Raw genomic sequence first — 15,262 nt, 5'->3', positions numbered from 1 at the left:
GCTATAAACCATATTGCTGACATAGTGAAGAATTTGACTTGCTTTTGGCAAGTAATCCAAAATTTCAGACTTATTCATGGGCAAACTTAAAGCTTGTAGGAGGTCCTTCCCCCAACCCTGTAGAACAGGGTTGTCCAAACCTTTTGGTAGGAGGGCCACATCATCTCTCTGACACTGTAGTGGGGGCCAGGAATAAAATTTGAATAAATTTACATAAATGAATATATTAGAGATGGAACTTATATGAATGAATGAAGGTCTTGCAATAGCTCAAGGCCTATAAAAGACCTTGCACAAAACAAGGCTGGTGTTTCCTTCACTGCTGCTACTGCATCACAGATGTCAAACAGCAAGCAGCTCTTGTCGCACAGTTCACATGAGAGGTCAAACAGCCAACCTCATGCTGATAGCAGTTGCATCGGGCCAGCATCGGCTCCAGCAAATCTCTGGAGGGCCAGAGGCTCATTGGAGACTGGGGGCTCCCCGTGGGCCAGATTGAGAGTCCCTGAGGGCTGCAAGTGGCCCCCGGGGCCGGGGCTTGGGCACCCCTGCTGTAGAAAGCCCAGATCCATAGCCAGCCAGATTAAAAATAGAAGTGTGCAGAGCAGGCATGCAAATGTTTAAAGAACAGTTTCTCTGAGCACGTGCTCAACACTGAAATTAGAGTGAGAATTGTGTTCCCATTCCTTTCGCACAAAAGTACAGTACCCTGTATTTGTTTTCCTCCAAACTTTAATTCAGCAACTAATTATGGAGTTTGGGAAGAGGTATCCTTTTTGTTTGTTATTGTTGAACAATTAGGCATCAGAAACACTTGTTATGTTGCAAATTGTTCAGAGATTTGCTTGTAGACCCAGATTTATTTTCATCTTGGTACCTAACACATTTCATAATACTATTTGAACTACCTTTTAGTGTAGGCTTGCTCCATTGGAAAATGGTTTTTATTTGAAATGCAGTTGAGATAGAAGTTAATATACATGCTGGTTGATATATTATATTTGGACTGGACCTAGATTTGTTTCTGTAGCAGTTTTAATTAGAGGTATGGACAATTTTAAGACATAAGCTTCTGAGTAGAGAGCATATTTATCCTTGAAGTTCTTATATATATTTCTGCTTTTGTCCCTCACTTGAGTTTTTTTATCTTAGGAAATTTCTTTCTATCTTCGTAATCTACTTACCAGCTTTCCAATGCAAATGAAAATAGAACATAGTTCTGTAACTGATCTGTTGGGGGAATAGAGTTGTAAATATCCAGGCTTGTTGCCCAAACTAAATTTCAGAATAGAGTAATAGTTATGTAAAGTCATAGTTATATGGTACTTTGCATATTACCATGGCAATCATTAAAAAGCCTCAAATCCAATTTCATAGCCTGTTGGTAAGCCACAGTTAAACTGCACCTTCTGGATTTAGTCAACACATGTGGCTCTGGTTTAATGGCAGGATTCCTCTGTCATAACTCTGTACCTGAGTTTAGGAAAAACGTGGAGGGTGAAACAGAGCATGTGGACTCATTACTCTCAGTTTATGTTTAGGATCCAACACACTGAAGGGTTTGTTGGATCATTTTAATTGGCTGATGAAAATGATTCCAAACTTAGGACAAATTCTCAGTATATTTTTAGCTTTGGAGATTAAATAATTTATCATGTTGACTAAAAAGTTAAGATGGTGAGAAGTTAAACTGAATATTTTATTTTAAAATGTGCACTTGCTGAAGAAAAATGTGCACTATTCTGAGAAAACACGTTCTGAAAAAATTCATGTCTTAATCTGAATTTCCAGATGCAAACACTGTGATAGCTTATAGTAACTAGAGGATGTTTCTGCTTTGTTCTATACCATTGGTTCTCAACATGGGTCATATGGCCCCAGTTGGGTTGCGCCATACTCCTAGGGGTCACATGGAAAAAACCCAGAACATTAGGGGGCCAAATTAAGTTTCTGAAGGGGCCACCCAAACCTAACTGCCAGGTGTATGATGAGATGTGGCTCAGAATGGGGCCATGATCAAAGAAGGTGGAGAAACCTTGTTCTACACTGCTCCTGGAAAGCATGATACAGTTTGTGTTGGGGAATGATGCAGATTAAAAAGAGGGAGAAACTGGAAATCTGATACAGAGATTGTCAAGAAGTGAAACTCTAATTCTTTTTTTTTATTAATGTTTAGCCCCTGTATTCTAGAGAAAATGAAAGTGTGCATTATGTGTCATGAAGGGTTAAAGTCCAGAAACAAACTTTGAATAGTTCAGCTGTGGTGAAAGTGTGCTCTGTATTGCTTGGTCTCATTCCATGAACCCCAGTCTGTGTTGCTAATTCTTCCTTATACTTGGCTGTCCTACTCCTTGTTAGATTCTGCAAATTGTACACATTTGCATGATTCTGTGTGCAGGGTTTGGTTTAATTGCTGCTGAATTAGGATTAGGTGTGAGCAATAGACACCTGAACCTGCCCCAACAGTACCAAAAAGTGATTTACAAAACTTGTATCAGTCCTGCTCTTTAGGATACTGAGACCTATCAAAATCCTAACAACTTCAGGTTGGTACGGCTTGAGGCTCTGTATACTAGAGAATTGCTTTCTTCTGACTGCTTTCCTGTTAAGAGTTATTTATAATGTTTTCAGTGTCCCTGTTCATTCCCTCTGAAGGTACTTTAAAAAGAAAAATATATTGTTGGCCTTGTGCACATTTTAGTTTTCTGGTAATCTCAGGCTTGTTTGGTTTTCACCTGTCTATGTTAAGCTTGATTACAGTTTATTCCCTTGTAGTTTCTCTTATGTTTAGGGAATTATTTCTAGCAGCCGCTTAGGTAATACACTTATAACTAGCTCAAGGTAATCCTCAGTATGTAATTTGAAAGGGTAAAGCCTAATATGTGCCCAAAGCCCTGTCTCATTTGTAACTGTTAGACCAGAGTTGGTAGACAGCATTAGTCGTTTTAGTATACAACCCAATGGGACTCTGGGTGGGTCTGAGAACTCTGCAACTTTAGTGATGCTGTATGTGCTGTCTCATTTAATCAATACTGGTGTACAGGAGAGCCCCTCCCCCCCAAAAAAACTTTTAAGAATGTTTATAGTTCTTGGAAGATTCCCATTATAGAGATGGGAAATGTCGCCTTTCATGCTATCCCGCAAGTTGATGGCTAGGCTGAAATTCATTTCTCGGGGTTAAGCTCTCTGTAATGTGTGGTACTGTTTACCAGATATTGCAAGTTAGTTTTCCTGACTCATCTTCACCTTTTCTGTTGATCTCCAGACCATTTGTGTGGATTGGGTACCTTTTTGTTAACACTTTTCAAGCCTTGCCCTTAGGTAATGCTAAATAAGACCTGATTCACATATGTAACTTCCCTCATATGTGGCTGCCTGGTTGTGTGAAAATCAGTTCAACTATATGGGAAGCTATTGGTACTTCAGAATAATAATAATTAACAGTATTGACTATACTGTTCGTATAGTATTAGTATAGTACAGGAGTGCCAAAACCCCGGCCCTGGGGCCACTTGCAGCCCTCGAGGTCTCTCAATGCGGCCCTCAGGGAGCCCCCAGTCTCCAATGAACCTCTGGCCCTCCGGAGATTTGTTGGAGCCTGCACTGGCCTGATGCAACTGCTCTCAGCATGAGGGCGACTGTTTGACTTCTTGTGTGAGCTATGGAATGAGGGCTCCCTCCACTGCTTGCTGTTTCACATCTGTGATGCAGTAGTGGCAGCAAAGGAAAGGCCAGCCTTGCTTTGCACAAGGTCTTTTATAGGCTTTGAGCTATAGTGAAACCTTCATTCATTCATATAAGTTTATCTTTAATATATTCATTTATGTAAACTTTTTTAATTTTCAAAAATAAAAACAAACAACAAATATAAAACAAACACATAACAAATACAAACTGAATACACGACACAAAAACACACTGTTGGAGGGTGTAGGCAATCATATGTCAATATATATAATCAATCAGTACATATCTTCTGATCTTGTTCCTCTTCTAGTTTAGCCTCTTAATATTCTTTATCTATCATGTATACATTCATCTAAATGCCCTATCTTATACATCTACAACTTCATTTTCAACCAAGCATAGAATGGTCTCCATTGCTCTGTCTGTTTTGGTTTGCTGTGTTGATCCAAAATCTCGGTAAGTCTATCCATTTCCGCCACATTCATTATTTTCTCATTTATGTAAACTTATGTAAATTTATTCAAATTTGAAATGTAAATTATTTTTTCCCCTCTGGGCCCCGACACAGTGTCAGAGAGATGATGTGACCCTCCTGCCAAAAACTTTGGACACCCCTGGATAGTACATACTGTTAGTATCGTATAGTATTGACTATACTGACAATAATGACTTGCCAAGTGACACAGTCTTCACACAAATGCACATTAAGCAGTGATCTACACAGGTAATTGCATGTGTGAGTTTGGTCTTGGTATCAACACCACCTCTTCTTTTAAAAAGGTGGTTTGTTGTCCTTTTATTTTAGTATATTGAAATAATAAAAAAGCTCTTTTGATGTTTAAGGAGACTATTGCTAGTTGAATTTTCATTGGCTTAACTGGCACTGTAGATAGGTGATCCTGCTTATTCTAAAGATAGATTTAGATCCTGGCAACCCAGCTGGAATGATTTAGCTTTGCGTAGATTTCCATAAATGGAAAGAGCAAGTGGAGAGAGAGAGACTGTACACCTTCATGTGCGTGGATGATATGAAACAGGTGGCTGTGTACTGCTGCTTTTAAAAATCTCTGCAGGAAAAAATCATTTTTAATTTTATATTTTTAGTTTGAGATGAATTGTTTTTTTTTTAAATCACTGTTTTCAAAATTAAGCAATGTTAAATTGCTGGGTAAATCTGTTACACACACAGCAGTATCTTGGCACTAATGTCATGAGTTTTTTTATTGCAGAATATTTGTGAGAAATACAAAACTAGTTGTTGCTAATCATTTTTCTTTTAAAGAAAACAATTTTTTAAAATCCCATGATTTGTGAAACACAGTATTGGGCCAAATACAAGTCCTGGAAAATGGAATAGTTTTACCTACTATGCTTAAACCCCCTAACAGGATTAGTAGATTATCATAGGCAAAGATTGGCTGCACAGTGAAACTGAATTGCTTTCCATGGCATTACATTGATCTGTGACTAGTAAGGGTGTCAGCTAATTAAACATTTAAAAAAATCTGTTAGTTGCCTGGTTTTTTACAAGTTGTTAGGTTAAGTGTATGTATCTTAAAATTTAAAACACGGTGCATTTTAGATTTTTAATTAATATGACCACTAAGAAACTTCCCAATTTGGAAAGTTACTCTGAATTGGATGCAAGAACAGAATAAATGGATTCAGGGTGTGTGTGTCTGTGTGTGTGTGTGTGTGGCTGATGATGACAGGAAGATCAAGACAGCAGAGAATGAGAAAGTTAAAAGGGAAGATGGGCGAGAGAGGGTTGGCCATACCTTGACTTCGGTGGAAAGTGTTTGGAGCCCTTTACAAGTAATTATATTACAAATCCTAACAGCTGCTCTTCAAGGTTTGACTTTTCCCTTCCCGCAAAACTAATTGCTGTTTTTCTGCACCTTCTCTCATTTCTCTTATTCTGCTCTCCATGTTAAACAGAGATATTGATGCCCATCTACCAGTGGTATTCAGTCTGGGGCGTTGCGACGTCCCAGCCCGAGGGCCCTGGCCTCTGCCCCCTTAAGGGGTGGGGGGAAGGCAGCAACGCGATCCCCAGGATCGCACTGCTCAGGGGGGCTGCAGGGACTGGGATGTACCTACCAGTCCCTGCAGCAGCCTTCCTGGTTTTGCAAAAGTGGAATGCGATTGCTCTACTTTCACTTCAAACCAGCTGGGGAACCCTGCAGGCGCTCACACAGGGCTCCCTGCACCCCCAGGATGATGCTGCAGGGACTAGTGCGTGCATCCCAGTCCCTGCAGCCTCACTGAGTGGTGTGATCCTGGAGATCATGTAGCTGCCTTCCCCCACCCCTGCTGCCTCCCTCCCCTGCAAGAACTTACTGCACTTTTCAAACTCCCAGAGAGTTTGAAAACCGCAGCCATATACCATTCATAGAGGTCAGGAGTAGTTACTTGCATGTCATCCAGCTTGATTCTTGCCTGTAGAAGCAAGGGATATTTTCATCTTCACTTTCTAGTTCTCCAATAATATCCTCTCTATCCTGCAGCAGGTGTGTTGCTGTGGCTGACTTCTGAATTTGGGGCAATTAAGTCTCTTTTCCTGTGATAGGGAATTTGTAAGAACAATCTGCTCTCCATTGAGTTAAGAGACAAATTACTAAAATTTTCATGCATATGTTTGACATTATGAATTTCAGTTTTGCATTCAGTTTGACCCAGTTAAATCCTGTCATATAGCCAGATACTAGCTTGGGGAAATGAGGAGGCATTCAATCCCCCCTCCCTCCAGGATAAGTTTTATTTCTAATCTTTTGAAATTACGATTCATAGATGGTCACAAATTCAAGAATATCCCAGATGGTCCATTTCAGTACATAAAAATGTATGGTGCTTGAAGAGGACAGTTAGAGCTTCCTATTTTTATTCTTTAATATATTTATATATATTTAAATATAAACATATGTAGAGTATTACAGACCAAAAGTTCTAGCACCATTTCTTAATTCAGGTCCATCGGCTTTAGGCAACATCTTGCCTAATGGCATTAGGGGGCGCACATCAGAGGGGCCCCATAGACCCAATCTGTGGATAACTGAATGTGTAGATACAGGATCCACAGGTATGGATCTGCAGATACTATTTTTATTGAATCCAAAATTGTTCTAACCTAACTTAAAAGCAATGGTAAAATTTCAGTTGTCTGTCTGGGGGGCAGGAGTGATGGGTTTCAACAAATCAAAGGTGGGCTGAAGGGTTTCTAGTTTTTCCAAATATATATATTAATGCCCTCCCCCCAAATTTCTTGTAAGGACATTTGTTTCTCTGGGTTTTGATTAATATTAAGTGGCCCATGTAGAACTATTAACCCAGACTACCTGTCAAATGCATTTGTAATTTTTCTTTTTCTCTTTTGTGCAGTGGAAGCATCAGTTCATGGCAGCAATGTGCACTGTTCAGATAAGACCATTGAAGCTGCAGAGGCCCTGCTTCATATGGAATCTCCAACCTGCTTAAGAGATGCAAGAACTCCTGGTATATTGATAATACAGATGTATATAGATTTATATTGTACCTTTTCTTTTGAACTAAAACAGTGGTTCAGTATGCTTTGGGGGCCTAAAAAATATAAATTTCAGGCCTAGCAGAGCGGAGCTGTTTGTCCTCAGGGAACACTGAATGGCTGTTCTATAAGTTATACTTTCTGTATGAAGGCTGTTTGAAGCAGCTGCCTTGTAGCAGCATCAGAGTTGTGGAAGATCTCTTCACAAAAGGGATGCTCAACATAGTGAACTGCTCTATGCAGTACAGTTGCCTTTTGGAGCAGCTGTTGCATAGAGGCTGTTACAATAGCTTCTGAGTTGTGCCTTTAAAAATTTAAAGTTCAAAGACTTCTGAGATAGTAAAATTATCCTCAATTTTACTAAAAAATTGTCCTCAAGGCCCGGCCGATGAAAACGCATCCAACAGATGGGAACATTTCAAGAATACCGTTTACAACACCGCCTTGTCCATATTTGGCAAGAGGACCAACAAGACGGCAGACTGGTTTGAAGCCCACTCTGAGGAGTTGACACCAGTCATTGAGGAAAAGAGGAGAGCTCAAGCAGCATACAAGGCCTGTCCCAGTGAGTGCAACCTACAGGTCCTCCGAGCTGCTCGCAGCAAAGTCCAGCAGGCTGCCAGGAGATGTGCTAACGACTACTGGCTCCAGCTCTGTTCCGAGATACAGATAGCAGCTGACACGGGCAACATCAGGGGGATGTATGATGGTATCAAGTAGGCCCTAGGTCCAACACAGAAGAAAATTGCCCCTCTGAAGTCTGCAACAGGCGAGGTCATCCAGGATTGGGCGCAGCAGATGGAATGCTGGGTGCAGCACTATGAGCTATATTCCAGAGATAATGTAGTCACCGAAGAAGCGCTGAACAACATTGAGTGTCGGAGGAGCTTGACAGTGAACCAACCCTAGAAGAACTTCATGTGGCCCTGGACTCCCTTGCCTTTGGCAAGGCACCAGGAAAAGACAGCATCCCTGCTGAAGTCCTAAAGTGCTGCAAAGAGATCATCGTCACTGAGCTGCATGAAATTCTCTGTCTCTGCTGGAGAGAAGGTGGAGTACCTCAAGACATGAGGGATGCAAACATCATCACGCTGTACAAGAACAAAGGTGACAGGGGTGACTGCAACAACTACCGTGGCATCTCTCTCCTTAGCGTTGTAGGAAAGTTGTTTGCCCGACAACTTTCCTACAACTAAAGAGGCTCCAGGTACTTGCAGAGAGCGTCTAGCCAGAATCGCAGTGCGGATTCCGAGCCAACAGGTCCACCACTGATATGGTATTCTCCCTTAGACAACTGCAGGAAAAATGCAGGGAACAACGACAGCCACTCTTTATAGCCTTCATAGATTTTACGAAGGCCTTTGACCTGGTCAGCAGGGATGGCCTCTTCAAGATTCTCGTCAAGATGGGATGTCCACCCAGGCTCCTCAGCATCATCAGATCCTTCCACAAGGACATGAAGGGCACTGTTGTCTTCGATGGCTCCACATCAGACCCCTTTGACATCTGAAGTGGCGTGAAGCAGGGCTGTGTTCTTGCACCAACCTTGTTTGGGATTTTCTTCGCTGTCATGCTGAAGCAGGCCTTTGGAACTGCAACAGAAGGCATCTATCTCCGGACCAGATCTGACGGAAAGCTCTTCAACCTCTCCAGACTGAGAGCAAAGTCCAAAGTCCAGCTGAAATGTCTGCGTGACTTCCTCTTTGCCGACGATGCAGCTGTCACTGCCCACTCTGCCAAAGATCTCCAGCAGCTCATGGATCGTTTTAGCAAGGCCTGCCAAGATTTTGGACTGATGATCAGCTTAAAGAAAACACAGGTCATGGTTCAGGATGTGGACTCACCTCCCTGCATTACAATCTCTGCGCATGAACTGGAGGTTGTCCATGACTTTGTGTACCTTGGCTCAATGATCTCCGACACTCTTTCTCTCGATACCGAGCTAAACAAACGCGTCGGTAAAGCAGCTACCACGTTTTCCAGACTCACAAAGAGAGTCTGGTCCAACAAGAAGCTGACGGAACATACCAAGATCCAGATCTACAGAGCTTGCGTCCTGAGTACACTTCTGTACTGCAGTGAGTCATGGACTCTCCTCTCACAACAGGAGAAGAAACTGAACGCTTTCCACATGCGCTGCCTCCGACGCATTCTCGGCATCACCTGGCAGGACAAAGTTCCTAACAACACAGTCCTGGAACGTGCTGGAATCCCTAGCATGTATGCACTGCTGAAACAGAGACGCCTGCGTTGGCTCGGTCATGTCGTGAGAATGGATGATGGCCGGATCCCAAAGGATCTCCTCTATGGAGAACTCGTGCAAGGAAAGCGCCCTACAGGTAGACCACAGCTGCGATACAAGGACATCTGCAAGAGGGATCTGAAGGTCTTAGGAATGGACTTCAACAAGTGGGAAACTCTGGCCTCTGAGCGGATTGCTTGGAGGCAGGCTGTGCAGAATGGCCTTTCCCAATTGAAGAGACACTTGGCCAACAGTCTGAGGCAAAGAGGCAAAGAAGGAAGGCCCATAGCCAGGGAGACAGACCAGGGACAGACTGCACTTGCTCCTGGTGTGGAAGGGATTGTCACTCCCGGATTGGCCTTTTCAGCCACTCTATACGCTGTGCCAGAACCACCTTTCAGAGCGTGATACCATAGTCTTTTGAGACTGAAGGTTGCCAATATAATGTGCCTTTAAAAATTTAAAGTTCAAAGACTTCTGAAATAGTAAAATTGCATGTTCACATGATGCAATTAACTCCTGAGAGCCAGAAACTGAGTCACTAATGATAGTTTTACAAAGGTTAATTGAAGACCTGATTGAGCCCTAATTTTCTAGGCAAGAACTGCATTTCATTTTGAAAAGAAAATTCTATCTAATGGCTGTATCAATTTCCAAAGCATATTGAATCTTATTTAGAAAAGTATATAGCCTTGTCATTTCCAGAGTTAAAAGCATCTGAACATTCAATCTCTAGAGCAAGTATTCTTTACTATTTAAAATCAGGTTGAAATGTCATAATAAAGAAGTGAATCTCATTTTGCATTGGGATAGTTGTGGATATTTGCAAATGACTGAATATATGGGAAGCTGTGAACCTTTGAAAATGGTCCATGGTTTGACCCAAGGGCTCAGTTCTGTTATCATATGGAGTCATGTTCTATTTTATGTAACTGTGTTTTGTTGTCTGAACGGGACCTTAAACAGAATGTATGTATTTTGAGAAGAGAGAGAACAAAGCAGGATTAAACCCATGGTTTGAAGTTGTTAACTGGAGTTTCTCAACTATGACGTTCTGTGCTATCCAAACTGAGAATCTACTTGGTTCAGTGGCTATGTCCATGCAGCACTGTTGTTGTCTACAAAGATGTTATCTTAGGATCAGCAAGGGAAGAAATGCACTGTAGGTTACAATACTCTCTCGCTGGCACTGTCCCCAAACCGCTCTATTCTTTTTGTTAGTCTAGCAACAGCTTTGCTCATGCTCCTCTGCTTTGCTTTCAAATGCATAGATAAGCTCTCCTGGTAGCCACAAATCATTTGTTTGGAAGCAGGTTCTCTAAGTAAATGCTAACCTTGTTCTCAAACTGTAGCTTATAAATAATTGTAATGCCCTTTTGGTATGAGAAAGGAAATGGGTAAGCAACAGTTAACATTTGTCTGGGAATGTCGGCTTATGTGCCTCTTTAATTCTATGGGATGATGCAATGTTCAGGGAAAGCTAAGAAGTTTGAGGATTTATTAGCCAGTGTAATGGAGGACTGGGGAATGAAGGCAGGCCACAGAGAAACCAGAATCAGACAGAAACAAGCTAGAATTTGTGATAATCTGTGAAGCCAATTCTGGATTGTTTAACAAACTATAGTTAAAATATGGTTCTGTGTTACTTCTGAGCCAATCACAAGCAGCAATATTTTTAAAAAATGCTTTCTAGTTCAAAATATATTGAGCAGACAGTATCCAACATGAACAAAAAACTTTGTCTTTTTTCCTTTTGCTTTCTTAGTGGAAGTTTTTGTCCCACCTTGTGTGTCAACTCCAGAGTTTATCCATGCTGCAATGAGGCCAGATGTGATAACAGAAACAGTAGTGGAGGTATCAACTGAGGAGTCTGAACCAATGGATACATCTCCAATACCAACATCTCCAGAAATCCATGAGCCAATGAAAAAAAAGAAAGGTACTGACCGCAGAGCAGTGGGGACTTCAGTATTAAGTAACATGTTGTGCAATTTCTGGATTTTATTAATGTTTGTATGCTGCTTTTCTAGGACAAGCATTCCAAGTTGTCAGCAGCATAGCAAAATCATCAAGAAAAAGACACAAATGTGATATGGCACAGTACACTTTCTGTTGTGGTTTATACTTCCATTGAGCACACACTGGGCTGAAAATACAATTAAGAAATACTATAAATATTTACTATATAAGCAAATCAGTGTTTAATGAAAAATTGAGATATGTTGAGATACAGCTAACTGTATAAGCGTAAAAGCTTACATATACTGTCCAAAATGAATGAGTCAGTGATCTTGAATCAATTTTGAGGTGACAGATATGGTTTCAGCAGGTTATGGTTCAAATAGTCACCCTACTGTGAGTGTTCTGGATGAAATTGGGGATCTCCTTTAGTTCTCTGACTGTAGAAAGGAAATATTAACTATCAACATAATTGTGTTGTGAGAATGAATGAGATCATTTGTATACTACTTTTACACACTAAGTGCTACAGAAGGGATTGTGTTCTGTAGAAATACAGATGGAGCCTGTTTGCGTAATTTCCATCTGCAGATCTGGCTCAATGTGTGTCCCCTGGACCTGCATGGAACCAGACTTGGCCTTACCTGAGCCCTCTGGAGGCGACCAAAGCTGTTTCCTGGTTGCCTCCAGAGGCTCTTTTGAGGCCCGTAAAGGCCATGCATAGCCTCCACAGGTCTCACAGTGGCCTCTGGAGGTCCTAAAAGGGCACTTCCGGTTTTTGGGCAAAAACCGGAAGTGCCCTTCTAGGACCTCCAGAGGCCATTCTGAGACCTGCGGAGGCTGCGCGCAGCCTCCATGGGCTTTAGAACAGCTCCAGACATGTTCAGAGTTTAGTGGACCCTGAAATCTGCATGATTTGATTTCATGTGGAATTCTGTATCCATGAGGGTTCCAGGAATGGAACCTATGCAGATAATGGGGGTCCACCTGTATCTATGAAATCCATCAACGAATCCATATCTCACACATAATCAGTTTATATATAAGGGAATGATTGGTTTGCATCCTAACATAGGAAAAAGTTCTGTTTGTCCAGGAAAGGGTCTGTTTTTGCCAGTTTTTCCTTTTCTTTGCTGCCTCCTGTGTTTTGTATAAATGAGCTTATGAGGGTTGGGGATCCTGCTCCCTCCTTGTGCAAGCAGGACGAAGAAATTCTTAGGCTACTGCTCATGTAATTTTCATGTAGTAGCGTCCAAGTGAAATAGATTTTCTCCTTAGAAATTCAACAATCAGATAAACTTGTGACTTATAAGATATGTTGTTTTGTAAACGTTTTAAGTCCAGATAGTAGTCTGTTTATTCAGACTTGGATGAAAGCCTGAGTTGTGCAGTAACTCAAGCTGTGCAATACTATTTCTATGTGCATGTTTCAGTCTTTCAAACTGTCTTTGCAGCTGGCCGCAAGCCAAAACCCCAAGTTCCATCAACAATTCCCAGTACGTCGCCAGACTTGAATATAAAGAAGAAACCAAGAGAAGGCAAAGGTGACTTTTGCGCAATAATTTTCCTTGAAATATTACAAAGTTCCTGGCAAAAATCACCTTGGTGCTCCAATTTTGTCTAATACCAAAGACTGCAACATTTCTTTTCAGAGCTGCTTATAGTTAACTTTGCATGAGATGAGCACTTGAAATTGTTTGCTCACGACTAGATTTTTGCTTCCCTGACTCCTTCTGCACACACATCTACTCAGCATGCTCAGAATTTGGTGTGTTTCTCTGTTCTGCTCAGTAATGATGGCTGGAGTGACTCCCAGATTATGACTTGTTTGGATTAACTGCTATTCTGGTGTATTAAAGATCCTTGCAATGCGTGTTTTCCAGACCAGTTCTATGCATGTCTACTCAGAAGTTCCAGTGAATTCAATGGGATTTATTCCCAGGACAGTGCGTATAGGGTGATGGTCACAGTTTATTTCCGCTGTTTTATTACTTTTAAGTCAATTTGAATAGAACAATGGTTTAGAAATATTTTAAATGTTACTTTCTCATTTAAAATCCCATCTTCTAAATGCTTCTAAAATCACTTTTTTGTTAACACACTTTTAGTGATATGTGTATGTATTCTGAATTTCTTTAAGAAGACTATTATCTTTCAACAAAATCTTTATGAAGACAAAAATCTTTTAATTTAGTTTGATACAGGCCCTGGTGGAAGATTACCCCCCACTGAATTGTCAGTAAATTAAAGTAGTGCTTAAGACACAAGTATGTAACTTTGGCCCAATCCTAATCAACTTTCCAGCACTGGTTTAGTGGTGCCAATGGGATCTGGGCTGCATCCTTCAGTCGGGTGGTACTCACGGAGGCCTCCTCAAAGTAAGGGAATATTTGTTCCCTTACCTCGGAGCTGCATTGCCCTTATGTCAGTGCTGGAAAGTGGATTAGGATTGCACCTTTTGTCAGATATTCTTCCCTGTCAGTCTGTAGGAGAGTTTAGGAAACTTTTTGTTTTAGAACAGAGGTGAAAATCGATAACCTAATTATCCATGGATTTTTCACCCATGGTTTTATCTCAGCGCAATGAGAAGGGCCCTTTAAATTAAAGGAAAAAAGTCATTTAACAATAGCCTCATTATTGTGAGAGAGCGCAACTGGCTGACAATCCATCAATCATTTTCTCTCCAGGCACTTAGAACAGCTTCACTCCAAGGGCAGGGACCCTCTCCCTTTCCCCTGACATGTGAAAGAAAGAGAATCACTGTGCATTCTTTCTCAGTGCTGCCCTCTGGGTGAAGGGAGGGGTCTCTGGCTTGGAGTGAAGCTTTTCTAAGCACCTGGAGAGAGACTGACTGATGAATTGTCTGCCTAATGACTCTGTCATACATCACAAAGGTCAGCAAGACTGTTTTTAAATCACCCAGGAAAGGGACATTATTTTTGAAATGGATTTGCTTTAATGCAATTTTTGCCATCCATGTGAGTTCTGGGAACAAATCCTCACAAATAACAAGACTCAACCTGTAATCCTAAATTTCGTCCTTGATGACTTCCTGTATGTTGTAAGCTTATAGATGCTTCATCTTTTCTGTGTAAGTAAGATTGGATTGAATGTTTTGAGAAAGGAATTATAATTCTGCTTGATTGTGCAAAAATACATAGAAAAGCATGGTGATAATTTCCAAAACATCTAAAACATTTATTTATTTTTTATTAAAGATGTAAGATGTTAAGGGTTCATTAATTTAGTCATTCATTTTTCAATCTGTGTTCCTTAGCCCTTTTGAAAAATATCCTTTTTAGCATTTTAGTGGTTATTCTTAGTGGTTTCTTTTTTGTAAATCAACCAAAACGTGATTGCAGTTAAGTCCTTTTTTAAGCTCCTTCTGGTATAATGTAGTTGGTGGTGAGGGTGTACAGCCTTCAGGGGACATGGCAGTTTATAGGTACTTGTGACACACTCACAAGGAGTGGTACTTGCACTCCTTCCCACTGAATTTAAAATGCAATACATAATTACTATAGGTTAATATCATTAGAAGGATGGTGTAAAATTTAATAATGCTGTTCTTGACAATTGCTAGTTGTGTAAAGAAACTTTTATTTCTGTTTGGAGATTTTTAAATATGAATTGCCTGACCCTTTATATTTTAATTGTAGGAAATACAACCTACTTGTGGGAATTCCTTCTAGATCTACTTCAGGATAAAAACACTTGCCCTCGGTATATCAAGTGGACGCAGCGGGAGAAGGGCATCTTTAAACTTGTGGACTCAAAAGCTGTCTCCAAACTGTGGGGAAAACATAAGAACAAGCCTGACATGAACTATGAAACTATGGGAAGGGCTCTGAGGT

At 40.9% G+C, this 15,262-nt stretch overlaps 1 protein-coding gene across 3 annotated transcripts in view; it reads left to right on the top strand.

Annotated features, from left to right (window-relative positions):
* Positions 1–15,262, top strand: part of ELF2 (E74 like ETS transcription factor 2) — a 58,816-nt gene that overhangs the window by 40,139 nt on the left and 3,415 nt on the right. For all 3 annotated transcript variants that reach the window (XM_066631830.1, XM_066631832.1, XM_066631831.1), the window contains 4 exons: positions 7,066–7,179; positions 11,215–11,388; positions 12,863–12,952; positions 15,068–15,260. In XM_066631830.1, the coding sequence (XP_066487927.1) occupies positions 7,066–7,179; positions 11,215–11,388; positions 12,863–12,952; positions 15,068–15,260 (571 nt within the window). The remainder of the gene's footprint in view (positions 1–7,065; positions 7,180–11,214; positions 11,389–12,862; positions 12,953–15,067; positions 15,261–15,262) is intronic.

The sequence above is a fragment of the Tiliqua scincoides genome, chromosome 6, assembly GCF_035046505.1.
Source record: "Tiliqua scincoides isolate rTilSci1 chromosome 6, rTilSci1.hap2, whole genome shotgun sequence".
In the NCBI taxonomy this organism is placed as follows: Eukaryota; Metazoa; Chordata; class Lepidosauria; order Squamata; family Scincidae; genus Tiliqua; species Tiliqua scincoides.
Note: the sequence above shows the minus strand (reverse complement) of the source record. Positions and strands in the feature narration are given on the sequence as shown.